The sequence below is a fragment of the Salmo salar genome, chromosome ssa11 (genome assembly GCF_905237065.1).
Source record: "Salmo salar chromosome ssa11, Ssal_v3.1, whole genome shotgun sequence".
Classification (NCBI taxonomy): domain Eukaryota; kingdom Metazoa; phylum Chordata; class Actinopteri; order Salmoniformes; family Salmonidae; genus Salmo; species Salmo salar.
The window spans coordinates 94430727-94458436 of record NC_059452.1 but is presented as its reverse complement, the minus strand read 5'-3'; the positions used below and the strand labels follow the sequence as shown (position 1 = coordinate 94458436).

At 43.3% G+C, this 27710-nt stretch overlaps 1 protein-coding gene across 4 annotated transcripts in view; it reads right to left on the bottom strand.

Moving 5' to 3' along the window:
* The window catches only part of nrxn2a (neurexin 2a), a 402746-nt gene that overhangs the window by 245544 nt on the left and 129492 nt on the right, over positions 1-27710 (bottom strand). For all 4 annotated transcript variants that reach the window (XM_045690105.1, XM_045690104.1, XM_045690106.1 and 1 more), the window contains exon 4: positions 12457-12758. In XM_045690105.1, the coding sequence (XP_045546061.1) occupies positions 12457-12758 (302 nt within the window). The remainder of the gene's footprint in view (positions 1-12456; positions 12759-27710) is intronic.

The window sequence follows — 27710 nt, the reverse complement described above, 5'->3', positions numbered from 1 at the left end:
TGTTTACATCCCTGTTAGTGAACATTTCTCCTTTGCCAAGATAATCCATCCACCTGACAGGTGGGGGATATCAAGGAGCTGATTAAACAGCATGATAATTACACAGGTGCACCTTGTGCTGGGGACAATAACAGGCCACTCTAAAATGTGTAGTTTTGTCACAACACAATGCCACAGATGTCTCAATTTTGAGGGGACATGCAACTGACATGCTGACTGCAGAAATGTCAACCAGAGCTACTGCCAGAGGATGTAATGTTCCTTTCTCTACCATAAGCCCCCTCCAACATAGCTTTACAAAATTTGGCAGTACGTCCAACCAGCCTCACAACTACAGACCACGTGTAACCACGCCAGTCCAGGACCTCAAAATCCGCCTTCTTTACCTGCGGGATAGGCTGACACCAGCCACCTGGACCACTGATGAAACTGTGGGTTTGCACAACCGAAAAATCTCTGCACAAACTGTCAGAAAACATCTCAGGGAAGCTCATCTGCGTGCTCGTCATCCTCACCAGGGTCTTGACCTGAGTGCAGTTCGGCGTCGTAACGGACTTCAGTGAGCAAATGCTCACCTTAAATGGCAACTGGCACGCTGGAGAAGTGTGCTCTTCATGGATGAATCTCGATTTCAACTGTAATGGACAGATGGCAAATCGGTTTGTTGGGCGAGCAGTTTTCTGATATCAACGTTGTGAACAGAGTGCCCCATGGTGGCGGTGGGGTTATGGTATGGGCAGGCATAAGCTACAGACAATGAACACAATTGCATTTTATCAATGTCAGTTTGAATGCACAGAGATACCTTGACGAGATCCCATTGTCGTGCCATTCATCACCTCATGTTTCAGCATGATAATGCATGGCCCCATTTCGCAAGGATCTGTACACAATTCCTGGAAGCTGAAAATGTCCCAGTTCTTCCGTGGCCTACATACTCACCAGACATGTCACCCATTGAGAATGTTTTGGATGCTCTGGATCGACGTGTATGACAGCGTGTTCCAGTGCCTTTCAATATCAAGCAAATTCGCACAGCCATTGAAGAGGAGTGGGACAACATTCCACAAGCCACAATCAACAGCCTGATCAACTCTATGTGAAGGAGATGTGTCACGCTGCATGAGGCAAATGGTGGTCACACCAGATACTGACTGGTTTTCTGATCCACGCCTCTACTTATTTTTTTAAGGTATCTGTGACCAACAGATGCATATCTGTATTCCCAGGCATGTGAAATCCATGATTAGGGCCTAATGATTTATTTCAATTGACTGATTTCCTTGTATGAACTGTAACTCAGTACAATCCTTGAAATTGTTGCATGTTGCATGTTACATTTATATTTTTGTTTAGTATATATATATATATACTAGTTAGCTAGTGATGGGGATGCACAAGCTAGGCCTATTTGAAACACTGCCTTCTCCTGGCAGAATTTATCCGCCAGATTCAGAAGCTTGCAAACCCCCATTAGAAAAAAAAGCTTGAAACCCCATTCGATTTTTGCCAAAAGTTTAGGGGGAAAAAACAGTCAAATATAATAGTTTCAGTATAGTTTTCTTTTTTTAAAACAGGTTTGTTAAATATTTCAGTTGACAAAATCTTTTTTTATGATTATTTTTTCTTTTTTTAGTTTTCGTTTCCTATAATAACCTTGTGCTGTACAGCATGTGGTTTACAGAACCCTGCGTGGATTGGTCAACTCTCACAAAGTTCTACCCAATCAGACATGATCATGTGTCACGTGATCATCTTTGAAATCGCTGGCTAATCGTTGATAAGAGGCAGGATCTGTGATATCCTTGTTTCATCAACAAAACCAAGTGGGCCAGAGAGATACATTTGGATACATTAGTAACCTGCAAGTTGCATACACTAGAGAGGAATAGACCCCTTTCTGTGTTTGCAAACATTGCCACACGAGGGTGATCCGCACAAATTGGTGGCAGAACAAGGGGAAGTTCTTATAAAATGGCAGACAAAAAAAGCCTCTATTTACATATTGCTTATGAGTGCATTTCACACTACTTTGGATTATAATTGGATTTTAAGATTCGTATGAATGTCCTGCTTATTATAATGTTTGTGCCATCATCGCAAATCAACTGCATTATACTTAAAAACACTTTAACCAGTAAAAAGGCTATTTGGCTAGCTTTTGCTACAGCCTATATCAATGAGTGTTCGCATTCTATCTAACAATTACTGCATCCAAAACATCTTTGTAAGCGTATGAGAACCCCAAAAAAGCTTTTTTGTTTAGAATGAATAAAAACGTAAATCTAGGCTGGGCGCAGATGGCGATGGCGTTTTTACTGCCGCCAGGAGTGGCGAGCAGTGTGTCGTGTACTGGAAAAGGGGTTTATACTGTAGGCCTAATGACATTGTGAATTCAGAACACCATTATTGCTGACTGACAAATACTATGTTTCGCAGGGGTCCTCTCTGAGAAAAGCGAAGCCCAGCCACCTGCACCCTGTCATAGCACTAATTGCTCAGGCGGGTGTCTCAAGTAGAGTGGGATATGCACCAAAAAATATACAAATATAAGCACCCACCCACTCTGAGGGATTGCCCCCTTCTGAACATTAGTTATTGGTGTTTCCTGGTTTTAAATGTACTTCCCTCATTAAAGGACAACACGTTTTTATGTCTGCTGTTTCTGTTTAGAGCTGTAATGAATCTGTAGCTTCAATTGTAGGCAAGGTTGAACAAGGGAGTAGGTGAACGTGTGTGTGTGTGTATGTGTGTGTGTCTGTGAGAGAGCGAGTCAGAGAGAGAGAGAGAGTGTGTGTGTCAGGGAGCGAGGGCGAGAGAGAGAGAGAGAGAGAGAGAGAGAGAGAGAGAGAGAGAGAGAGAGAGAGAGAGAGAGAGAGAGTGTGTGTGTGTCAGAGAGTGTGTGTGTGTGTGTGTGTGTGTGTGTGTGTGTGTGTGTGTGTGTGTGTGTGTGTGTGTGTGTGTGTGTGTGTGTGTGTGTGTGTGTCAGAGAGTGTGTGATTGAGGGTGTGTGAGAGAGAAAGCAATTGGGGAAGGCGAGAGAGAGACAAGAGTTATTTATTTCACTTTAGTTTATCCATTTCACTTGCTTTGGCAATGTAAACATATGTTCCCCATGCCAATAAATCCTCTTGGATTGAATTGAGAGAGACAAAAGATAAAGAAAGAGCTATTTTGTTTAGAAGAGGAATCCAGCTTGTGAAAACGGACCACCAGAGCTTGTTAAAAAAAATGTTTCCACAGGAGGTGCATTTCTCTCTATCTGCATGTCAGTGAGGTAACTGGAAGCTATCCAAGGAAAAGTGAAATGTATGCAGGGAAGTGCATGAGAGGGTTTGTAAGTATAGGATTGTTCTGTCTATGGGAAGTATGGTTGAGGGTAGGGTTGGGATAATGAAGAGAGAGAATGTCTGTCTGCAGGTTGGGGTGAGAGGGAAGGGGGTTCTTTTAGTAAGGACGTTAGAGTCAGACACACAAATGGTTGTTAGTTCAGTACTAGATCGAATCAGATAGACGGACATAGAGTGCATTAGGAAAGTATTCAGACCGCTTGACTTTTTCCAAATTTGGTTACGTTACAGCCTTATTCTAACATGGATGAAATAAATACAAATCCTCAGCAATCTACAAACAATACTCCATAATGACAAAGGGAAAACAGGTTTTTAGAAATTTTAGCAAATTAATAAAAAATAAAAAATGAAATATCTTATTTACATAAGTATTCAGACCCTTTGCTATGAGACTCAAAATTTAGCTCAGATGCGTCCTGTTTCCACTGATCATCCTTGAGATGTTTCTACAACCTGATTGGAGTCCTCCTGTGGTAAATTCAATTGATTAGACATGATTTGGAAAGGCACACACCTGTCTATATAAGGTCCCACAGTTGACAGTGTATGTAAGAGAAAAAACCAAACGATGAGGTCAAAGGAATTGTCCGTAGAGCTCCGAGACAGGATTGTGTCGAGGCACAGATCTGGGGAAGGATACAATAAAATGTCTGCAGCATTGAAGGTCCCCAAGAACACAGTGGCCTCCATCATTATTAAATGGAAGATGTTTGGAACCCTCTTCCTAGAGCTGGCCGCCTGCCCAAACTCAGGGAGGTGACCAAGAACCCGATGGTCACTGACAAAGCACTAGAGTTCCTCTGATGAGATGGAAGAACCTTCCAGAAGGGCAACCATCTCTGCAGCACTCTACCAATCAGGCCTTTATGGTAGAGTGGCCAGACGGAAGCCACTCCTCAGTAAAAAGGCACATGACAGCCTGCTTGGAGTTTGCCAAAAGGCACTTAAAGAACTCTCAGACCATGAGAAACAAGATTCTCTGGTCTGATGATACCAAGATGTAATGTCAATCGTCACATCCGGAGGAAACCTGGCACCATTCCTACCGTGAAGCATGGTGGTGGCAGTATCAGGCTGTGGGGATATTTTTCAGCGGCAGGGACTGGGAGACTAGTCAGGATCGAGGCAAAGATGAACAGCGCAAAGTACAGAGAGAGATCCTTGATGAAAACCTGCTCCAGAGCACTCAGCACCTCAGACTGGGGCGAAGATCCACCTACCAACAGGACAACAACCCTAAGCACACAGCCAAGACAATGCAGGAGTGGCTTCGGGACAAGTCTCTGAATGTCTTTGAGTGGCCCAGCCAGAGCCGAGACTTGAACCCAATCGAACATCTCTGGAGAGACCTGAAAATAGTTGTGCAGCAAAGCTTCCCATCCAACCTGACAGAGCTTGAGAAGACCTGCAGAGAAGAATGGGAGAAACTCCACAAATACAGGTGTGCCAAGCTTGTAGCGTCATACCCATGAAGACTTGAGGCTCTAATCACTGCCAAAGGTGCTTCAACAAAGTATTGAGTTAAGGGTCTGAATACTTATGTAAATGTGATATTTCCATTTTATTTTAAATTAGCAAAAATGCTTTGCCATTATGGTATTGTGTGTAGATTGATGAGGATTTTATTTGTTAATCCATTTTAGAATAAGGCTGTAACGTAACAAAGTGTTGAAAAAGTAATGGGGTCTGAATACTTTCCGACGGCACTTTATATACGGCACTTTATATATTAGTGTGAATAGAAAGACCTTGGAATTTTGGTTTGAATAAAAGTTGCTTTATTTGTGGTAATAACCCATCAAGGGCTTGAGTGTGGATGCATGCGATGCATATTAATCATGGAATTATGAATCATTCACATAAAGTCAAATGGAAAGAGAAAATCACACTAACAGAGGGTGTACATTTCTACTATGTACAGTTGATGTTCGTGGAGGCAACAGAATGAATAAAAGACAAACTAAAAATAAACTACATGGATCTACCTATATTTATATCCTACGTTAGGATTATAAGGCGAAAGTCTTTTTACTAAAGACTCTCGCTCTGATTAATACTGTTTCACAGTGCCTGACTTCTTATTTATTATTCAGTTTTTTGTATTTTTACCCCTTTTTCTCCCCAATTTCGTGATATCCAAATTGGTAGTTACAGTGTTGTCCCATTGCTGCAACTCCTGTGCGGACTCGGGAGAGGCGAAGGTCGAGAGCAATGCGTCCTCCGAAACACGACCCTGTCAAGCCGCACATCTTGACACACTGCTTGCTTAACCCGGAAGCCAGCCGCACCAGCTTGCAGGCACCCGGCCCGCCACAAGGAGTTGCTAGAGCGTGATGGGATAGGATATCCCGGCCGGCCAAACTCTCCCCTAACCCGGACAACGCTGGGCCAATTGTGCGCCACCTCATGGGTCTCCCGGTCACGGCCGGCTGTGTCACAGCCTGGGATTGAACCCGGGTCTGTAGTGACGCCTCAAGCTCTGCGATGCAATGGCTTAGACTGCGGCACCACTCGGGAGGCCTAGTTCTGACTTCTGATACAGCGATAGACAGCTTGTCAGACAGACGTGAATTCTAGATGACAAAGATATCTGTTACAGTGACTCAAAAACACTGATGACACTAGTGGAATGATTGTTGCCAATTTTTTTACTTGTTCATTCTAGAGAGTAAAAGCAACAAAAAAAAGCAAGAGATATTGTGAAAAATAACAGGCAAACCAAACAACACAATTCATATGCTGACTATCATATAATGTTTACCATAGCATGTTCAATAGCTGGGTGCTTCCTCAGAAAGGGGAGGAGAAAGAAATGGCAGATGGTAAAGTCAACAAAGCACACTGGCGCTCTAGAAAAGACCAATAAAAGGCCTGATATGTGTATACATCCCTTTGTAAGGTAACAGTCAACGCATAGATTTGACCTTCATTCAAAATGATACCAAAAATACAAATCAAAATTGAGTGGAAATTTAATTTGAGAGATAAAATAAATGCTCCACTAAATGCAAAGCAGTGAAAAGCTGAATATAGTATCTAACAGAAACAAATGAAGAATATAAAAAATGAAGACTACCTTTTGAAGAGTCACACTACCGGTCAAGAGTTTTAGAACACCTACTAATTCAAGGTTTTTCTTTATTTTAATATTTTCTACATTGTTGAATAATAGTGAAGACATTAAAACTATGAAATAACACATATGGAATCACCAAACAAAATGTTAAACAACGCCAGGTCATCTGATAGAGCACTCCATCACTCTCCTTCTTGGTCAAATAGCCCTTACACAGCCTGGAGGTGTGTTGTGTCATTATCCTGTTGAAAAACAAATGATAAGCTCAAACCAGATGGGATGGCGTATCGCTGCAGAATGCTGTGGTAGCCATGATGGATAAGTGTGCCTTGAATTCTAAATAAATCACAGACAGTGTCACCAGCAAAGCACCCCGACACAGTGGCACCTCCTCCTCCATGCTTTACGGTGGGAAAATACACATGCAGAGATCATCCGTTCACCCACACCGCGTCTCACAGACACGGCAGTTGGAACCAAAAATGTCAAATTTGCACTTCAGACCAGAGGACAAATTTACACCAGTCTAATGTCCATTGCTCTTGTTTCTTGGCCCAAGCAAGTCTCTTATTCTTATTGGTGTCCTTTAGTAGTGGTTTCTTTGCAGAAATTTGACTATGAAGGCCTGATAAACACAATCTCCTCTGAACAGTTGATGTGTCTGTTACTTGAACTCTGTGAAGCATTTATTTGGGCTGCAAACTCTAATGAACATATCCTCTGCAGCAGAGGTAACTCTGGGTCTTCCATTCCTGTGGTGGTCCTCATGAGAGCCAATTTCATCATAGCGCTTGATGGTTTTTGCGACTGCACTTTTCCGTATTGACTGACCTTCATGTCTTAAAGTATTGATTTACTGTCATTTCTCTTTTCTTGTTTGAGCTGTTCTTGCCATAACATGGACTTGGTCTTTTACCAAATAGGGCTATCTACTGTATCCCACTCCTACCTTGTCACAACACAAATGATAGGGTCAAACACATTAAGAAGGAAAGAAATCCCACAAATGAACTTTTAAGGAGGCACACCTGTTAATTGAAATGCATTCCAGGTGACTACCTCGTGAAGCTGGTTGAGAGAATGCCAAGAGTGTGCAAAGCTGTCATCAAGGTAAAGGGTGGCTATTTGTCAAATCTAAAATCTAAAATATATTTTGATTTGTTTAACACTTTTTTGGTTACTACATGATTCCATACGTGTTATTTTGTAATTTTGATGTGTAACTAGTGAAAAACTAGTGAAAAAAAGAAAAACCCTTGAGTAGGTGAGTAGGTGTTCTAAAACATTTGACCGGTAGTGTATGTTAGTATAGAAGACAGAGTCAGCATATTAAATAGCCATACAATGTGCAGTCAGTGTAGGATGATTTTATAAATACATTTGATTTGATGTAGGATCTTAACTTGAGACAGTTTTCTACAACAAGAAAAGTATCCTGCAGAAACAAGAAATGTGAATTATTATGTGGATTATAATTAATGTAGGGTTTGATACATTTTTCATGAGGGAAAATAACAGTGGGAACTTCAGAAGCCTTTTTAAAACTCAAATACACTACACGTTAAAAACATCCTTCATTGCAGGAAAGTTCTCCTGCAACAGGGTGATCAAATTAAGATCCTACACCTGTAGACAGGTTTCAAATCAAATCAAAGTTTATTTGTCACGTGCTCTGAATACAACAAGTGTAAACCTTACAGTGAAATGCTTACTTACAGGCTCTAACCAATAGTGCAAAAAAGGTATTAGGTGAACAATAGGTAGGGAAAGAAATAAAACAACAGTAAAAAGACAGGCTATATACAGTAGCGAGGCCATAAATGTAGCGAGGCTACATACAGACACCGGTTAGTCAGGCTGATTGAGGTAGTATGTACATGTAGATATGGTTAAAGTAACTATGCATATATGATGAACAGAGAGTAGCAGTAGTGTAATAGAGGGGTTGTCGGGTGGTGGGTGGCGGGACACAATGCAGATAGCCCGGTTAGCCAATGTGCGGGAGCACTGGTTGGTCAGCCCAATTGAGGTAGTATGTACATGAATGTATAGTTAAAGTGACTATGCATATATGATAAACAGAGAGTAGCAGCAGCGTAAAAAGAGGGTTTGGGGGGGGGCACACAATGCAAATAGTCTGGGTAGCCATTTGATTACCTGTTCAGGAGTCTTATGGCTTGGGGGTAAAAACTGTTGAGAAGCCTTTTTGTCCTAGACTTGGCACTCCGGTACCACTTGCCATGAGGTAGTAGAGAGAACAGGGCCTTCCTCTGACACCACCTGGTGTAGAGGTCCTGGATGGCAGGCAGCTTAGCCCCAGTGATGTACTGGGCTGTACGCACTACCCTCTGTAGTGCCTTACAGTCAGAGGCCGAGCAATTGCCATACCAGGCAGTGATGCAACCAGTCAGGATGCTCTCGATGTTGCAGCTGTAGAACCTTTTGAAGATCTCAGGACCCATGCCAAATCGTTTTAGTTTCCTGAGGGGGAGTAGGTTTTGTCGTGCCTTCTTCATGACTGTCTTGGTGTGCTTGGACCATTCTAGTTTGTTGATGATGTGGACACCGAGGAACTTGAAGCTCTAACCTGCTCTACTACAGCCCCATCGATGAGAATGGGGGCGTGCTCGGTCCTCCTTTTCCTGTAGTCCACAATCATCTCCTTAGTCTTGGCTACGTTGAGGGATAGGATGTTATTCTGGCACCACACGGCCAGGTCTCTGACCTCCTCCCTATAGGCTGTCTCGTCTTTGTCTGTGATCAGGCCTACCACTGTTGTGTCGTCTGCAAACTTAATGATGGTGTTGGAGTCGTTCCTGGCCATGCAGTCGTGGGTGAACAGGGAGTACAGGATGGGACTGTGCACGCACCCCTGTGGAGCTCCACTGTTGAGGATTGAGCAATTGCCATACCAGGCAGTAGCAGCAGCGTAAAACATGTAATATTGGCATGGTACAGGTATCTTCTGCGGTGTCTTCTGCGAGGCAGATGTGTTGCTATCTAGCCTCGCCACCTGGGGGCAGCCCGTCAGGAAGTCCAGGATCCAGTTGCAGAGGGAGTTGTTTAGTCCCAGGATCCTTAGCTTAGTGATGAGCTTTGAGGGTACTATGGTGTTGAACGCTGACCTGTAGTCAATGAATAGCATTCTCACATAAGTGTTCCTTTTGTCCAGGTGGGAAAGGGCAGTGTGGAGTGCAATAAAGATTGCATCATCTGTGGATCTGTTTGGGCGGTATGCAAATTGGAGTGGGTCTAGGGTTTCTGGGATAATGGTGTTGATGTGAGCCATACCAACCTTTCAAAGCACTTCATGGCTACGGACGTGAGTGCTACGGGTCTGTAGTCATTTAGGCAGGTGTTCTTGCCTTTGTGTTCTTGGGCACAGGGACTATGGTGGTCTGCTTGAAACATGTTGGTATTAAAGACTCAATCAGGGACATGTTGAAAATGTCAGTGAAGACACCTGCCAGTTGGTCAGCACATGCCCGGAGCACACGTCCTGGTAATCCGACTGGCCCCGCAGCCTTGTGTATGTTGACCTGTTTAAAGGTCTTACTCATGTCGGCTACGGAGAGCGTGATCACACAGTCGTCCGGAACAGCTGATGCTCTCATGCATGCCTCAGTGTTGCTTGCCTCGAAGCGAGCATAGAAGTGATTCAGCTCGTCTGGTAGGCTCGTGTCACTGGGCAGCTCGCAGCTGTGCTTCCCTTTGTAGTCTGTAATAGTTTGCAAGCCCTGCCACATCTGACGAGCGTCGGAGCCGGTGTAGTATGATTCAATCTTAGCCCTGTATTGACGCTTTGCCTGTTTGATGGTTCGTCGCAGGGCATAGCAGGATTTCTTGTAAGCTTCCGGGTTAGAGTCCCGCACCTTGAAAGCGGCAGCTCTACCCTTTAGCTCAGTGCGAATGTTGCCTGTAATCCATGGCTTCTGGTTGGGTCATGTACATACAGTCACTGTGGGGACGACGTCCTCGATGCACTTATTGATAAAGCCAGTGACTGATGTGGTGTACTCCTCAATGCCATCGGAAGAATCCCGGAACATGTTCCAGTCTGTGATAGCAAAACAGTCCTGTAGTTTAGCATCTGCTTCATCTGACCACTTTTTTATAGACGGAGTCACTGGTGCTTCCTGCTTTAATTTTTGCTTGTAAGCAGGAATCAGGAGGATAGAGTTGTGGTCGGATTTACCAAATGGAGTGCGAGAGAGAGCTTTGTACGCGTCTCTGTGTGTGGAGTACAGGTGATCTAGAATTATTTTCCCTCTGGTTGCACATTTAACAATTTGGTAGAACTGATTTCCGTGCATTAAAATCTCCGGCCACTAGGAGAGCCGCCTCTGGGTGAGTGGTTTCCTGTTTGTTTATTTCCTCATACAGCTGACTGAGTGTGGTCTTAGTGCCAGCATCTGTCTGTGGTGGTAAATAAACAGCCACGAAAAGTATAGCTGAAAACTCTCTAGGCAAGTAGTGTGGCCTGCAATTTATCACAATATACTCTACTTCAGGCGAGCAAAATCTAGAGACTTCCTTAGATTTCATGCACCAGCTGTTGTTTACAAATATGCGCAGACCGCCCCCCCTCGTCTTACCGGAGTGTGCTGTTCTATCTTGCCGGTGCAGCATATATCCCGCTTGCTAAATATCCATGTCGTCATTCAGCCACGATTCCATGAAACATAGGATATTAGAGTTTTTGATGTCCCATTGGTAGGATATTCGTGATCGTACCTCGTCTAATTTATTGTCCAATGATTGCATGTTGGCAAGTAATATTGACGGTAACGGCAGCATTCCCAGTCGCCTTCTCTGGGTCCTGACCAGGCATCCGGCTCTTTGTCCTCTGTACCTGCGACACTTCCTCTTGCAAATAACGGGGATGTCGGTCCTGTGGGGTGTTTGGAGAATGTCTTGTGCGTCGTCTTTTTTGTAAAAAAAATCTTCATCTAATCTGAGGTGAGTGATCGCTGTCCTGATATCCAGAAGCTCTTTTTTGCCGTAAGATATGGTTGCAGAAACATTATGTACAAAACAAGTTACAAATAATGCATGGGAGGGGAACCAGGCAGGACCATGGTTAGTAGGAGAGCAGGGCACTGACTAATCCTGACAGGGTGTAAAGCTAGCACAGAAATGTGTTGTGAAATACATGGCTGTATTCTTTAAAAGATAAAAGGTTTTTTATAAGTTCAACCCTAGAAGATAGGTCTGATCTAGCTAAATATGGACCACTCATCAGCTATATCCTTAGCTCGTAAAAATTGGTAGTATCCTTCCTCAGGATAAATTCACTGACAGCATTATACACATTAAGGTAAAGTCAAATATTTGATGATAGAAACCTGCAATTATAAAAGCAATTAAAAACATGAACAAATCATATTGGTTACTAGTAGGCCTCTACTGTGGAGACTCAATGAGACTGACTCAGAAATCAGTCAACACATTCCACGTCAATTCAGCCACAACAATATACACCTCAACACTAGTCACACAGGGAGAAACATCACACTGCATCAACATGTTTCACCTATGGAGAAAAAATGTTGAGAGAGACAAAAATGTGTCATTGATTCACTTTACTCTGAACTGAATTGAAAAGAACAAGATTGTGTATCGACTGCCATACAGAATAAGAATGGATTACTACAGCATATGTGAGGCACATTTACTCAATGTACCCTAAAGACTTTCACACTTGGGGTATGAGTCACTGGAGTTTGGCTTGGGACTGATAAAGATAAATTGAGGGCTAAATCAGAAAAGGGCAGCCTAAAACATCTTGGTTTTTCAGTCCTAAGGGATAAATTAACACAACACAGTGAATATAATTCAATCACAAACTGACATTATAACTGGTCTCCCTTGGATGCCCATGATGGATATGCATTCACAACAACTGGAAGCTAAATAATGATACTATCACACCCTCTTCAAATAAAAAATGAAAATATTCCTGTAATAATGCTAGATCTACTGCTGAGCGCAAGAAGAAGCATAGAGAGGGGGTGTACAGTACTGTACCTGGCGCAGGTTGCGTGTGATGCGCACTTCGTGCCAGGCGTTGTCGTTGAACTTGCCGTTGGTGGGCTCCACCAGGGCCTCAAAGGCCCCTGAGCCCAGGTTGATTACCAGCCACACAGCGCCGCTCCTCAGGGATAGGTTGACATAGTCAGCTGACTTCCCGGTGTGGAGAAGGAGGCCGTTCCTCTGCAGCGTGCGGAAGGACAGAGTGATCTCGTCCAGTTTGCTCTGGATGGGCATCTGAGATAAGTCATAGCTGAAGAACTCGTTGCCTTTGTAGGTGGCTACCGACTCCTCTTTTGCTGTGGTGAGAGATGGAGAGAAGGCTGTCAAAATCAAAATCAAATGCTATTTGTCACATGCGTCGAATACAACTTGTGTAGACCTTACCGTGAAATGCTAACTAACAAGCCCTTAACCAACAATGCAGTTCAAGAATGATAATTTCTGAAACATCAGCTATTGTTATCACAGCTATTGTTATTATCAGCTATTGTTATCACAACCATTGTTATCACAACCATTGATATCGTCAGCTAGTGTTATCGTCAGCTAGAGATATCGTCAGCTAGAGATATCGTCAGCTAGTGTTATCTTCAGCTAGTGTTATCGTCAGCTAGAGATATCGTCAGCTAGAGATATCGTCAGCTAGAGAGATCGTCAACTAGTGTTATCGTCAGCTAGAGAGATCGTCAGCTAGAGATATCGTCACCTAGAGAGATCCTCAGCTAGTGTTATCGTCAGCTAGAGATATTTTCAGCTAGAGAGATCGTCAGCTAGATTTATCGTCAGCTAGATTTATCGTCAGCTAGTGTTATCGTCAGCTAGTGTTATCGTCAGCTAGAGTTATCGTCAGCTAGAGATATCGTCAGCTAGAGAGATCGTCAGCTAGTGTTATCATCAGCTAGTATTATCGTCAACTAGAGATATCGTCAGCTAAAGAGATCGTCAGCTAGTGTTATCGTCAGCTAGAGAGATCATCAGCTAGAGAGATCATCAGCCAGAGAGATCGTCAGCTAGTGTTATCGTCAGCTAGAGTTATCGTCAGCTAGTGTTATCGTCAGCTAGTGTTATCGTCAGCTAGTGTTATCGTCTGCTAGAGATATCGTCAGCTAGAGATCGTCAGCTAGTGTTATCGTCAGCTAGAGAGATCGTCAGCTAGTGTTATCGTCAGCTAGAGTTATCATCAACTAGAGAGATCGTCAGCTAGTGTTATCGTCAGCTAGAGTTATCGTCAACTAGAGAGATCGTCAGCTAGTGTTATCATCAGCTAGTGTTATCGTCAACTAGAGATATCGTCAGCTAGAGATCGTCAGCTAGTGTTATTGTCAGCTAGAGAGATCATCAGCTAGAGATCGTCAGCTAGTGTTATCGTCAACTATAGAGATCGTCAGCTAGGGTTATCGTCAACTAGAGAGATCATCAGCTATTGTTATCGTCAGCTAGAAAGATCGTCAGCTAGAGTTGTCATCAGCTAGTGTTATCGTCAGCTAGAGATATCGTCAGCTAGAGAGATCGTCAGCTAGAGAGATCGTCAGCTAGAGATATCGTCAGCTAGAGAGATCGTCAGCTAGTGTTATCGTCAGCTAGAGATATCGTCAACGAGAGAGATCGTCAGCTAGTGTTATCGTCAACTAGAGAGATCATCAGCTAGTGTTATCATCAGCTAGTGTTATCGTCAGCTAGTGTTATCGTCAGCTAGTGTTATTGTCTGCTAGAGATATCGTCAGCTAGAGAGATCGTCAGCTAGTGTTATCATCAGCTAGTGTTATCGTCAACTAGAGATATCGTCAGCTAGAGATCGTCAGCTAGTGTTATCGTCAGCTAGAGAGATCGTCAGCTAGAGAGATCGTCAGCTAGTGTTATCGTCAGCTAGAGTTATCGTCAGCTAGTGTTATCGTCAGCTAGAGTTATCGTCAACTAGAGAGATCGTCAGCTAGTGTTATCATCAGCTAGTGTTATCGTCAACTAGAGATATCGTCAGCAAGAGATCGTCAGCTAGTGTTATTGTCAGCTAGAGAGATCATCAGCTAGAGAGATCGTCAGCTAGTGTTATCGTCAACTATAGAGATCGTCAGCTAGAGTTATCATCAACTAGAGAGATCATCAGCTATTGTTATTGTCAGCTAGAAAGATCGTCAGCTAGAGTTGTCATCAGCTAGTGTTATCGTCAGCTAGAGATATCGTCAACTATAGAGATCGTCAGCTAGAGTTATCGTCAACTAGAGAGATCATCAGCTATTGTTATTGTCATCTAGAAAGATCGTCAGCTAGAGTTGTCATCAGCTAGTGTTATCGTCAGCTAGAGATATCGTCAGCTAGAGATATCGTCAGCTTGAGAGATCGTCAGCTAGAGAGATCGTCAGCTAGAGTTGTCGTCAGCTAGTGTTATCGTCAGCTAGTGTTTTCGTCAGCTAGTGTTATCGTCTGCTAGAGATATCGTCAGCTAGAGAGATCGTCAGCTAGTGTTATCGTCAGTTAGAGAGATCGTCAGCTAGAGAGATCGTCAGCTAGAGAGATCGTCAGCTAGTGTTATCGTCAGCTAGTGTTATCGTCAACTAGGGAGACCGTCAGCTAGTGTTATCGTCAGCTAGTGTTATCATCAGCTAGAGATATCGTCAGCTAGAGATATTGTCACCTAGAGAGATCGTCAGCTAGTGTTATCGTCAGCTAGAGATATTTTCAGCTAGAGAGATCGTTAGCTAGTGTTATCGTCAGCTAGAGTTATCGTCAGCTAGTGCTATCGTCAGCTAGTGTTATCGTCAGCTAGTGTTATCGTCAGCTAGAGTTGTCATCAGCTAGTGTTATCGTCAGCTAGAGATATCGTCAGCTAGAGATATCGTCAGCTTGAGAGATCGTCAGCTAGAGAGATCGTCAGCTAGTGTTATCGTCAGCTAGTGTTATCGTCAGCTAGTGTTTTCGTCAGCTAGTGTTATCGTCTGCTAGAGATATCGTCAGCTAGAGAGATCGTCAGCTAGAGTTATCGTCAGTTAGAGAGATCGTCAGCTAGAGATATCGTCAGCTAGAAAGATCGTCAGCTAGAGTTATCGTCAGCTAGTGTTATCGTCAGCTAGGGAGACCGTCAGCTATAGTGTTATCGTCAGCTAGAGTTATCGTCAACTAGAGAGATCATCAGCTATTGTTATTGTCATCTAGAAAGATCGTCAGCTAGTGTTATCGTCAGCTAGAGATATTTTCAGCTAGAGAGATCGTTAGCTAGTGTTATCGTCAGCTAGAGTTATCGTCAGCTAGTGCTATCGTCAGCTAGTGTTATCGTCAGCTAGTGTTATCGTCAGCTAGTGTTATCATCAGCTAGAGTTATCGTCAGCTAGAGATATCGTCAGCTAGAGAGATCGTCAGCTAGTGTTATCGTCAGCTAGAGAGATCGCCAGCTAGAGAGATCGTCAGCTAGTGTTATCGTCAGCTAGAGTTATCATCAACTAGAGAGATTGTCAGCTAGTGTTATCATCAGCTAGTATTATCGTCAACTAGAGATATCGTCAGCTAAAGAGATCGTCAGCTAGTGTTATCATCAGCTAGTATTATCGTCAACTAGAGATATCATCAGCTAAAGAGATCGTCAGCTAGAGTTATCGTCAACTAGAGAGATCGTCAGCTAGTGTCATCATCAACTAGAGAGATCGTCAGCTAGAGTTATCGTCAGCTAGTGTTATCGTCAACTAGAGAGATCGTCAGCTAGAGTTATCGTCAGCTAGTGTTATCGTCAACTTGAGAGATCGTCAGCTAGAGTTATCGTCAGCTAGTGTTATCGTCAACTTGAGAGATCGTCAGCTAGAGTTATCGTCAGCTAGTGTTATCGTCAACTTGAGAGATCGTCAGCTAGAGTTATCGTCAGCTAGTGTTATTGTCAGCTAGAGAGATCGTCAACTAGAGTTATCGTCAGCTAGTGTTATCGTCAGCTATTTTATTTTCATTTTAATTAACCTTTAATCAGGAAAGTCCCAATGAGACTATGTAGCCCTAGTCATTTTCATAATTAATAAAGTGTATTAAACTGTCTAACAGTTTTGTTATATTTCAGTCTTCTGTGATGTATATAACATGTAATATTGGCATGGTACAGGTGTCTTCTTTTTGAAACTCATAACCATGTGTGTGAGGTGTATACTTTTGTTTCCAAGTAGATTTGTTTAAGACTACCAAGAAGCAATATGTGAGACCCTGATTTAGCCCACTGCAGTGAAAGGCTGACAAGGGAGAACCTGGCAAAGAAGGCAGCAGGAGTAAATACAACATTATAACAATGTAAAACATACATTGTACTGTTCAAGCTTCTTGAAATGGAGCTTTGAATACTGTAATTACAGGTTAATAATATATATATATATATATATTTTATGTATATTTCTCCCAATTATGACACAAAAATGGATGGGTGAACAGATCAAAGAACCACTCAACAAAGATATCATCACCATCATATCCATCATCATATCACCATAATATCTGCCAAACATTTTCCTTACACATGTTTAAAAGTTCTCATTCAATTCCTTGAATTTCCTTCAGGGGAAAACTGACTACTGTAGCTTTTCCATGGACAACGGGGATGAGATATTAATGATGCATCTGACACACATGGCAGCACTATCACCTTCCTGGGTCCTACAGATGTCTAGGGATATATCTAACCACCGTTCTTAAGCAGATTTGCTCAATTACTTTTATTTTATTTAACCTTTATTTAACTAGGCAAGTCAGTTAAGAACAAATTCTTATTTTACAATGACGGCCTACCCCAGCCAAACCCTCCCCTAACCCGGACAACTCTGGGCCAATTGTGCGCCACCCTATGGGACTCCAGATCATGGACGGTTGTGATACAGCCCGGGATCAAACCAGAACTGAGATGCAGTGTCTTTGCTGCGTCACTCGGGAGCACATCCTATCAAGTTATGGTTGGGTGCAATCAGATGCAATGTTGCTTTTCAAATTCACCAACTGATCAAATGTAAAACATTCCTGCACGTGGATTTCCTACAGACTATCAAGTGGAAAATTACATTAATTTGATGACTTGAGAGAATCCATCAAGCATGAAGCCTACGAATGTCATTTGGAATTTAGATGATTTGTGATTACCTTGAATAGTCTCACTCCCAGGTAACGCTCTTCTTCAGATCTAATGTATGATTCAGTCAACAGCTGCTGCTATTTACAGCAAAGGTGAACCCACATTTAACGACCACACAGCGCAATGAAAATGAGAGCTGCTCATTGTCTTAATGTCTCTCTACCACAAAAGTGAATAACGCCTTAAGGTTGGCATCCACATACAAGCCTTCATCTATATCTATCAGAACATAGTCTAAGGCTTCTGATTAGCCTTCTCTGGCTCTCGTCGGTCTTCTCATTTGACACGTTGTAAGGATCGTACTTCTATCTCCGTCTCCCATCCTACATGTCGCCTGCTAAAGTCTGGTGACCCCATGTGACAAGAGGAATTTAATTAGCACTACACAGCATCTGAGGAACAGTACCACAGACAACTATGCATGGGTGGCCTCTGCTACAATTCATCATTCTGTCTCACTACCTTCTCCCTCTCCCCCGCTCTCTCTCTATCCCCCTACACCCCTCCCTCCCTTTCAGTCTGTGTCTGTCTATATCCCCTCCTACACAGTCCTTTGAGAGAGAGAAAGACGACAGAGAGACGACAGAGAGACACGATAGAAAGAGACAACAGAGAGAGAGACGATAGAGACGATAGAGAGAGACGATAGAGAGAGAGACAATAGAGAGAGACAATAGAGAGAGAGACGATAGAGAGAGACGATAGAGAGATAGACGATAGAGAAAGAGAGAGAGAGAGACGATAGACAGAGAGATGATAGACAGAGAGAAGATATAGAGAGACGATAAAGAGAGCGAGACAATAGAGAGATGATAGAGAGAGAGATGAGAGAGAGAGAGACGATAGAGAGCGAGATCGAGACAATAGAGAGAGAAAGACGATAGAGAGAGAGAGACGATAGAGAGAGACGACAGAGAGAGAGACTATAGAAATACGACAGAGAGAGAGACTAGAGATACGATAGAGAGAGAGAGACGATAGAGAGAGAGACGATGGAGAGAGAGACTATATAGAGAGAGACAATAGAGAGAGAAAGACGATAGAGAGAGAGAGATGATAGAGAGAGACGACAGAGAGAGAGAATATAGAAATACAATAGAGAGAGAGACTATAGAAATAAGATAGAGAGAGAGGCTATAGAGATACGATAGAGAGAGAGATTATAGACAGACAGACGATAGAGAGAGACAATAGAGATACGATAGACGGAGACGATAGAGAGAGACAATAGAGATACGATAGACGGAGACGATAGAGAGAGACAATAGAGAGAGACGATAGAGAGAGAGACGACAGAGAGAGACTATAGAAATACGACAGAGAGAGAGACTGTAGAGATACGATAGAGAGAGAGACAATGGAGAGAGAGACGATAGAGAGAGAGAGAGACTATAGAAATACGATAGAGAGAGACGACAGAGAGAGAGACTATAGAAATATGATAGAGAGAGAGACTATAGAGAGACGATAGAGAGAGAGACTATAGAGAGACTATAGAGAGAGACGGTAGAGAGAGAGACAATAGAGAGTGACGATAGAGAGAGAGACTATAGAGAGACGATAGAGAGAGTGACGATAGAGAGACTATAGAGAGACAATAGAGAGAGACGATAGAGAGAGAGACAATAGAGAGAGACGATAGAGAGAGAGACTATAGAGAGACGATAGAGAGAGACAGAGAGATACGATAGAGAGAGAGACTATAGAGAGAGAAGATAGAGCGAGAGACTATAGAGATACTATAGAGAGACAATAGAGAGAGACGATAGAGAGAGAGACAATAGAGAGAGAGACTATAGAGAGACGATAGAGAGAGTGACGATAGAGAGAGAGACAATAGAGAGAGAAGATAGAGAGAGACAATAGAGAGAGACGATAGAGAGAGAGACTATAGAGAGAGACTATAGAGAGACGATAGAGAGAGACGATAGAGAGAGACAGAGAGAGACAATAGAGATACGTAAGAGAGAGAGATGATAGAGAGACGATAGAGAGAGAGACGATAGAGAGAGACGATAGAGAGAGAGACTATAGAGATACGATAGAGAGAGAGACAATAGAGAGAGAGACGATAGAGAGAGACGATAGAGAGAGACGATAGAGAGAGACAGAGAGATACGATAGAGAGAGTGACAATAGAGATACGATAGAGAGAGAGACAATAGAGATACGATAGAGAGAGAGATGATAGAGAGAGACGATAGAGAGAGACAGAGAGATACGATAGAGAGAGAGATGATAGAGAGAGTGACAATAGAGATACGATAGAGAGAGAGACTATAGAGATACGATAGAGAGAGAGACTATAGAGATACGATAGAGAGAGAGACTATAGAGATACGATAGAGAGAAAGACTATAGAGATACGATAGAGAGAGAGACTATAGAGATACGATAGAGAGAAAGACTATAGAGATACGTAAGAGAGAGAGACGATAGAGAGAGACGATAGAGAGAGACGATAGAGAGAGAGACGGAGAGACGATAGAGAGAGAAGATAGAGAGAGAGACTATAGAGAGACGATAGAGAAAGAAGATAGAGAGAGAGACTATGGCCTACAGCACATGGCCTACAGCAGAGCCTGGACCTGCTAGAGCAGTACTGCCAGACCTGGGCCCTGGCAGTAAACCCCCAAAATACTAAAATAATGATTTTCCAGAGAAGATCCAGATCTCAGGGAATTAGACCAAAGTTCTCAATTGGTACAAAATATATAGAGTACTGTACACACTACAATCACTTAGGATTAAAAATAAGCTCAACTGGACACCTTAATGAGGCAGTGAATGAACTGAGAGAGAAAGAACGCAGGGCATTCTACGCCATTAAAAAGCGAATTCAAATTGAAATACCTATTAAAATTTGGATAAAACTAATTGAATATGTCATTGAACCAATTGCACTTTATGGCAGCGAGGTGTGGGGTCCACTTGCAAAACAAGATTTCATCAAATGGGACAAACACCCCATTGAAACCCTGCATGCAGAGTTCTGTAAGACTCTCCTACATGTTCAGAGGAAAACTACAAACAATGCATGCAGGGCAGAATTAGGCCAATATCCACTAATAATACAAATTTTTAAAAAAGCAATTAAGTTTTGGAAACATCTAAAATACAGTGACCCCCCTCTCATATCATTTACCAAGCCCTGCAATGCCAAGAGCTGAGCAAAGAAATGAGTCCCCTCATCCAGCTGGTCCTGGGGCTGAGTTCACAAACCTGTTCTACTAACACACTGAAGCCTCAGGACCAGAACATCCAATCAATCAGAATAAACTAAAATACAACACAGTCAAAACAAAACTACATTGCTTATTGGGAAACACAAGCACAAAGCAAAATGCAGTGCTATCTGGCCCTAAATCGACAGTACACCGTGGCTAACTATTTGACCATGGTTACTGATCAAAACCTTAGAAAAACCTTGACAAAGTACAGGCTCAGTGAGCACAGCCTTGCCACTGAGAAGGGTAGACACAGGAAAACCTGGCTCCCTGAGGAGGAAAGGCTGTGCAACTACTGCACAACAGCAAAACCTGAGACGGAGCTGCATTTCCTGACAAAATGCAAAAAATATAAAACAATTAGATAGTCATTTCCCCAAATTTGAAACACTTGTTCAAGGTTTCAAAGACCTCTCTGATGAGAGTAGGCTACCCGTCCTGTTGGGGGAGGTCGCAGAGAGCTGTGGGTTGGCAGCACACTACATTGCTGCCTGCCATAAGTTGAGGGACAACTTGATGACCTGCACATGTACTCTACAGAGAGACAATAGAGAGAAATGATAGACAGAGAGACGATAGAGAGAGACGATAGAGAGAAATGATAGACAGAGAGACGATAGAGAGAGACGATAGAGAGAGATGATAGAGAGAGAGAGAGAGACGATAGAGAGAGAGACGATAGAGAGAGAGAGACGATAGACAGAGAAACGATAGAGAGAGAGAGAGACGATAGAGAGAGAGAGACGATAGAGAGACGATAGAGAGAGACGATAGAGAGAGAGAGAGACGATAGAGAGAGAGGATAGAGAGACGATAGAGAGAGAGACGATAGAGAGAGACGATAGAGTGACGATAGAGAGAGACGATAGAGAGAGACGATAGAGAGACGATAGAGAGAGAGACGATAGAGAGAGACGATAGACAGAGGCGATAAAGAGACGATAGAGAGAGACGAGAGAGAGAGACGATAGAGAGAGAGAGAGACGATAGAGAGAGAGACGATAAAGAGACGATAGAGAGAGACGATAGAGAGAGACGATAGAGAGAGAGAGAGAGAGAGAGACGATAGAGAGAGAGAGGATAGAGAGACGAAAGACAGAAAGACGATAGAGAGAGAGACGATAGAGAGAGAGACGATAGAGAGAGAGAGAGATGGAGAGAGAGAGAAGATAGAGAGAGATGAGAGAGAGATGAGAGACGATAGAGAGAGAGATACGATAGAGAGAGAGACTATAGAGAAATGGAGAGAGAAGATAGAGACGAGAGAGATGATAGAGAGAGACGATAGAGAGAGAGACGATAGAGAGAGAGACTATAGACAGAGAGACAATAGAGAGAAACGATAGACAGAGACGATAGAGAGACGATAGACAGAGACGATAGAGAGAGAGAGACGATAGAGAGAGAGGATAGAGAGAGAGACGATAGAGAGAGAGAGACGATAGAGAGAGAGAGAGATGGAGAGAGAGAGAAGATAGAGAGAGATGAGAGAGAGATGAGAGACGATAGAGAGAGAGATACGATAGAGAGAGAGACTATAGAGAGATGGAGAGAGAAGATAGAGACGAGAGAGATGATAGAGAGAGACGATAGAGAGAGAGACGATAGAGAGAGAGACTATAGACAGAGAGACAATAGAGAGAAACGATAGACAGAGACGATAGAGAGACGATAGACAGAGACGATAGAGAGAGAGAGACGATAGAGAGAGAGGATAGAGAGAGAGACGATAGAGAGAGAGAGACGATAGGGAGAGAGATGAGAGAGAGAGAGACGATAGAGATGAGAGAGAGACAATAGAGAGACGGAGAGAGAGAAGATAGAGAGACGAGAGAGAGAGGAGAGAGAGAGAGAGACGATAGAGAGAGCGAGACGAGAGAGATCTTCCTCCACAGTAACTAAACACAACACCAAATCTTCCTCCACAGTAACTAAACACAACAGCCTCTGAATGCCCAATATACTCATAAACAGATCAATATTGTTAACCATTTTGTAGTAGGCAAACACATGCCTCAGTCTCGCTGCCAACATCCCCTCCAGCATTCCCACCACGTCCACAGACCCCTGTCCCCGAATACTGTTCTTTCATATGTCTTCCATATTGCTAATTTAACTGCCCCCTGACACAAAATTAAGCAAAAGAACTATACCCCTTCTACTAAACCTGTACTTTAGCCCAAATATAAACTGTTGGGAAGAGAGAACCTCTCCCAGAGCTGAGAACCAGCTAGTGATCAGGTCAGTCATCCTGACAGATGTGCCAGAGTTTCAGACTCAGCACAGAATGGACACCCCTCCCCAACAGTAGGATCCAGATGTACCAGATGATATTGGTGGCTATGGCTCCATGTATTATCCTCCATTGGAGGTCAGCTGTCCTCTTATCAATAGGCAGTTTGTATAAAGACCGCCAACAGCCTTTTGGGGAGGCACCTGGACCAAGCACACCCGCCCACCTTGTCGATTTGACCCCTTCCAGGGAAGAAGCACGGGACACTTTTACACAGATTTTGTACATGGCCTTCTTTCCCACTGCCTTGAACTCCCCCAGCTCCGGGGTATGGAAGGAAAGCAGCATCCCCATGTCCTTCTCTAATGCCCTCATCGCAGCACTAACATTCAGCACAGGGAACACATCATCCAGACCCTCCGTCCACCGATCAGAATTGGAAGTGTCAGTCACATACTGCCGATGAAGTACTGGCAAGGAATTACAGACCTCAGATATGACCCCCCTCAGTAGGCGAGATGATCGGATCCCCACTCTTTCTCCCAGCTCCTCCAATGACCTGCTCCTACTCCGCATCAGATGACCCAGCTTGGTACACCCCACACCTAACAGGCATGAATGTAGGCTGGCTGATTCCAGAGCATGGGACTGGATGGCAGTGTTATAAAAAAGAGGCTCTTCAAAAAGCGTGGCGTGCCCACCTTACAGGACATGACAAAAACTCTCCAAGCCTGCATAACAGACTCATAAAATGTAGTCAGTCCAGACAGTCAGTCCATCCAGCTTTAAGAGGAAAAGGTGCTTGTCTAAACCCAAACAGCCGTTCTCTCCTATAGGCTGTGTCGACCCAGCTAGAACAGTCACAGTACAACAGTCTCTGGGCTGCTTGAAGCCGGAAAGCCATGATCCTGGAAGAAATGTCCACCAGGCCTTGCCCACCCTCGTGCAGTGGCAGGTACAGGGCCGCAGATTTAATCCAATGTTGTCCAGACCAGAAGAAATTGACAATGGTCCTCTGAAGCTCTTGTATCAGACCCACCGGTGGCTGTAAAATCATTAGTCTGTGCCACAGGGTTGAAGCAGCTAGATTATTTCCTACCAGCACCCTTCCTCTATAAAATAGCTGGGGTAACACCCATTTCCACCTTGACAGTCTGGCACACACTTTCTCCACTACACCCTCCCAGTTCTTTTCCTGAAAGACATCGGAGCCTAGAAAACCCCCAAAGTCTTCATCTCATCTCTGCCCCACTGAAGCCCCCGTGGTAACCGTGGAGCAGACCCCGTCTGAATCTGACCTGCCCACCGCGATTCGCTCTTTTCCCAATTGACTCTAGCTGAGGAGGCCCCCTCATACACCTTTAAAGCGTTTGAGAGAACTTTAACATCCTCATCCCCTATAATAAAAACTGTCACATCATCTGCATATGCAGACAGTGCTATCGTGGGACCCTTCATTACCCCTGGCACAGAGAAACCAGTAAGCCTCGCTCTTAAAATCAAAGCATTGGTTCAATTGCCAGACAATATAACTGCCCTGATACCCCTAAGGACGGGGATGGGGCTGCTCAAACCACCCCCCACCTTCATCATACATGAGGTCCCAACATACAGTAAACTCATCCAAGACAAAAAAACATCCCCAAACCCAAAGGCTTTCATTGTTTTGAACAAGTAATGGTGGTCCACACGGTCAAAAGCCTTTTCCTGATCCAAAGAAAGTAAACCCACATTCACATCAGACAGTTTACAAATGTCTAAAACATATTTTATTAGAAACAAGTAATCAACTATAGAGTGGTCAGGTACACAGTAAGACTGGTCCTTGTGGACTAACAGCCCCAGATACTCGTTGAACCTGTTTGAGAGACATTTTGATAAAATTGTATATTATGCACACAGAAATGCAACAGGTCGCCAATTTTTTAGAAGAGCCAAATCCCCCTTTTTGGCAACAATGAAAGCACAGCACATTGACAGGATACAGGAAGAGAATCCTCATGAAAATATTCACACACCACTTCATAAAAATCCCCCCCAATAGATCTTCTAGAACTCAGATGGTAAAGCATCGATGCCAGGGGCTCGGCCTGATGAGAGCTGTGTAACTGCTGTGGACAGCTCCTGCAGAGTAATGTCAGAGTCCAAAGCAGCTCTCTGCTCAGGGCCCAATTGAGGAAGTCCATGTAACAACTGTTCAGTACACAGAGAATCACAATCCTCCGCCTTATAGAGGGCAGAGTAGAAATCCACGGCATGTTGGCGCATTTCACTGTCATCCGTGGTCACCTTCCCATCAGGGAGACGAAGGCAGACCATCTGTTTGCGTTGCAATGTAGACTGCCCTAGGTTTAAAAAAAATGCTAGGAGCATCCATATCCTTGAGGGTAGCAAAACGAGACCTAATCAAGGCACCCTTCACTCTTTCATGTAAAAACGACCTCAGTTCATATCTCTTGTCCTGTATGTTCATTAGTCCAGGGTCATTCTGAGTGAGTAACTTCAATTCAATAGATGTGATGTCCTGTTCAAGGGCCCAGATAGTCTCTTTAACTTCAATACGAGACAGAGCAGCCTCTATTTTTCCCAAAACAACAAAAACCTTTCACAAAACATGACATCATGTAACAACTTAACATTAAAATACCAATAAGGTGATGACCTTCGTGGACAGGACAAGTGTATATCAACAGTCACATTATGGTGATCAGAAAAACACACAGGAGTAATATCACACCTTCCAACCCCACTACAGTAGTGATCAGATACATACAACCTGTCTAACCTGCCAACCCTACTACAGTAGTGATCAGATACATACAACCTGTCTAACCTTCCAACCCTACTACAGTAGAGATCAGATATATACAACCTGTCTAACCTTCCAACCCTACTACAGTAGTGATCAGATACATACAACCTGTCTAACCTTCCAACCCTACTACAGTAGTGATCAGATACATACAACCTGTCTAACCTTCCAACCCTACTACAGTAGTGATCAGATACATACAACCTGTCTAACCTTCCAACCCTACTACAGTAGTGACCAGATACATACAACCTGTCTAACCTTCCAACCCTACTACAGTAGTGATCAGATACAAACAACCTGTCTAACCTTCCAACCCTACTACAGTAGTGGTCAGATACATACAACCTGTCTAACCTTCCAACCCTACTACAGTAGTGATCAGATACATATAACCTGTCTAACCTTCCAACCCTACTACAGTAGTGATCAGATACATACAACCTGTCTAACCTTCCAACCCTACTACAGTAGTGATCAGATACATATAACCTGTCTAACCTTCCAACCCTACTACAGTAGTGACCAGACACATACAACCTGTCTAACCTTCCAACCCTACTACAGTAGTGATCAGATACATACAACCTGTCTAACCTTCCAACCCTACTACAGTAGTGATCAGATACATACAACCTGTCTAAACTTCCAACCCTACTACAGTAGTGATCAGATACATACAACCTGTCTAACCTTCCAACCCTACTACAGTAGTGATCAGATACATACAACCTGTCTAACCTTCCAACCCTACTACAGTAGTGATCAGATACATACAACCTGTCTAACCTTCCAACCCTACTACAGTAGTGACCAGATACATACAACCTGTCTAACCTTGCTGCTCTGACACCACCTTCATTAACTTTTAGCCATGTGTACCGTCTAACTGTTGCATTCCCTACTCTCCACACATCAGAAAGCTCAAACTCAGTTAATAGACCAGACAGGCAGGTAGCTGACCGCAGGTGAGGTTCTTCAGCAGTGTGGTCAACAGTAAACTCCACTGTACAGTTCCAGTCCTCCCTAAAACCATACACCCCTCTTGGTCACAGTCTTCAGGTTTCCTTTATTTGATCAAATACAGCAATACTCTCTGTACCCTCATTAGGAGCATAAACATAACAAATATAAAAACATTTAAAAGCATAACATCCGCCTTGACCAATAAAACCCGACCCTTGACAATCTCTGTTGTAGACACCACAGTCACCCCTAAGCCTGAGGAAAACAAAATTGCCACTCCAGCACTGAAATGAGTTCCATGACTGAGTATATGCTGCTCCTCCCACCACATACCCTAGTCAACCTCATTAGCCTCATCACTATGTGTCTCCTGTAGAAAAAAACACATGAAGCCTTTTCTGTTGTATTACTTCTAATACCCAAGCCTTCTTATTCCTGTCCCTTCCTCCATTAATATTTAGAGAAGCTACCCTTAGTATCTCCATATAGAAAAGAGAAAAGAAAAGCAGAAGAAACCACAGAGAAACCAGACAAAGAGAAAAGAAACACTCTGAGTCATGATCATCATCATTGTTTTAATTTTCTCTGAACTTGACCACGTTTCCCACTACCTTTTTGCTGCCGTGACAACACATTTCCTCAAGCGAAAACGCTTCTTCTCACTCAACTGGTCTAACCCCACCGTCTTCTGTAACATCACAGCTGACCTCACACACTTATTACCAATTTGACAGATTTCCCAAAAGTCTGATCCAGGGACCCATTTACCTCCTCTTGATTGTAAATTGAGTCGTCACCAGCTGCTTTCATATCAAAAGAGATGTCCATATCCTTCTCCTGATCCTCCTCAACTGAGGCCACAGACCCCTGACTCCTCTCAGGCACATCCCTCTCAACACTCCCCACTTGCACCACATCAAT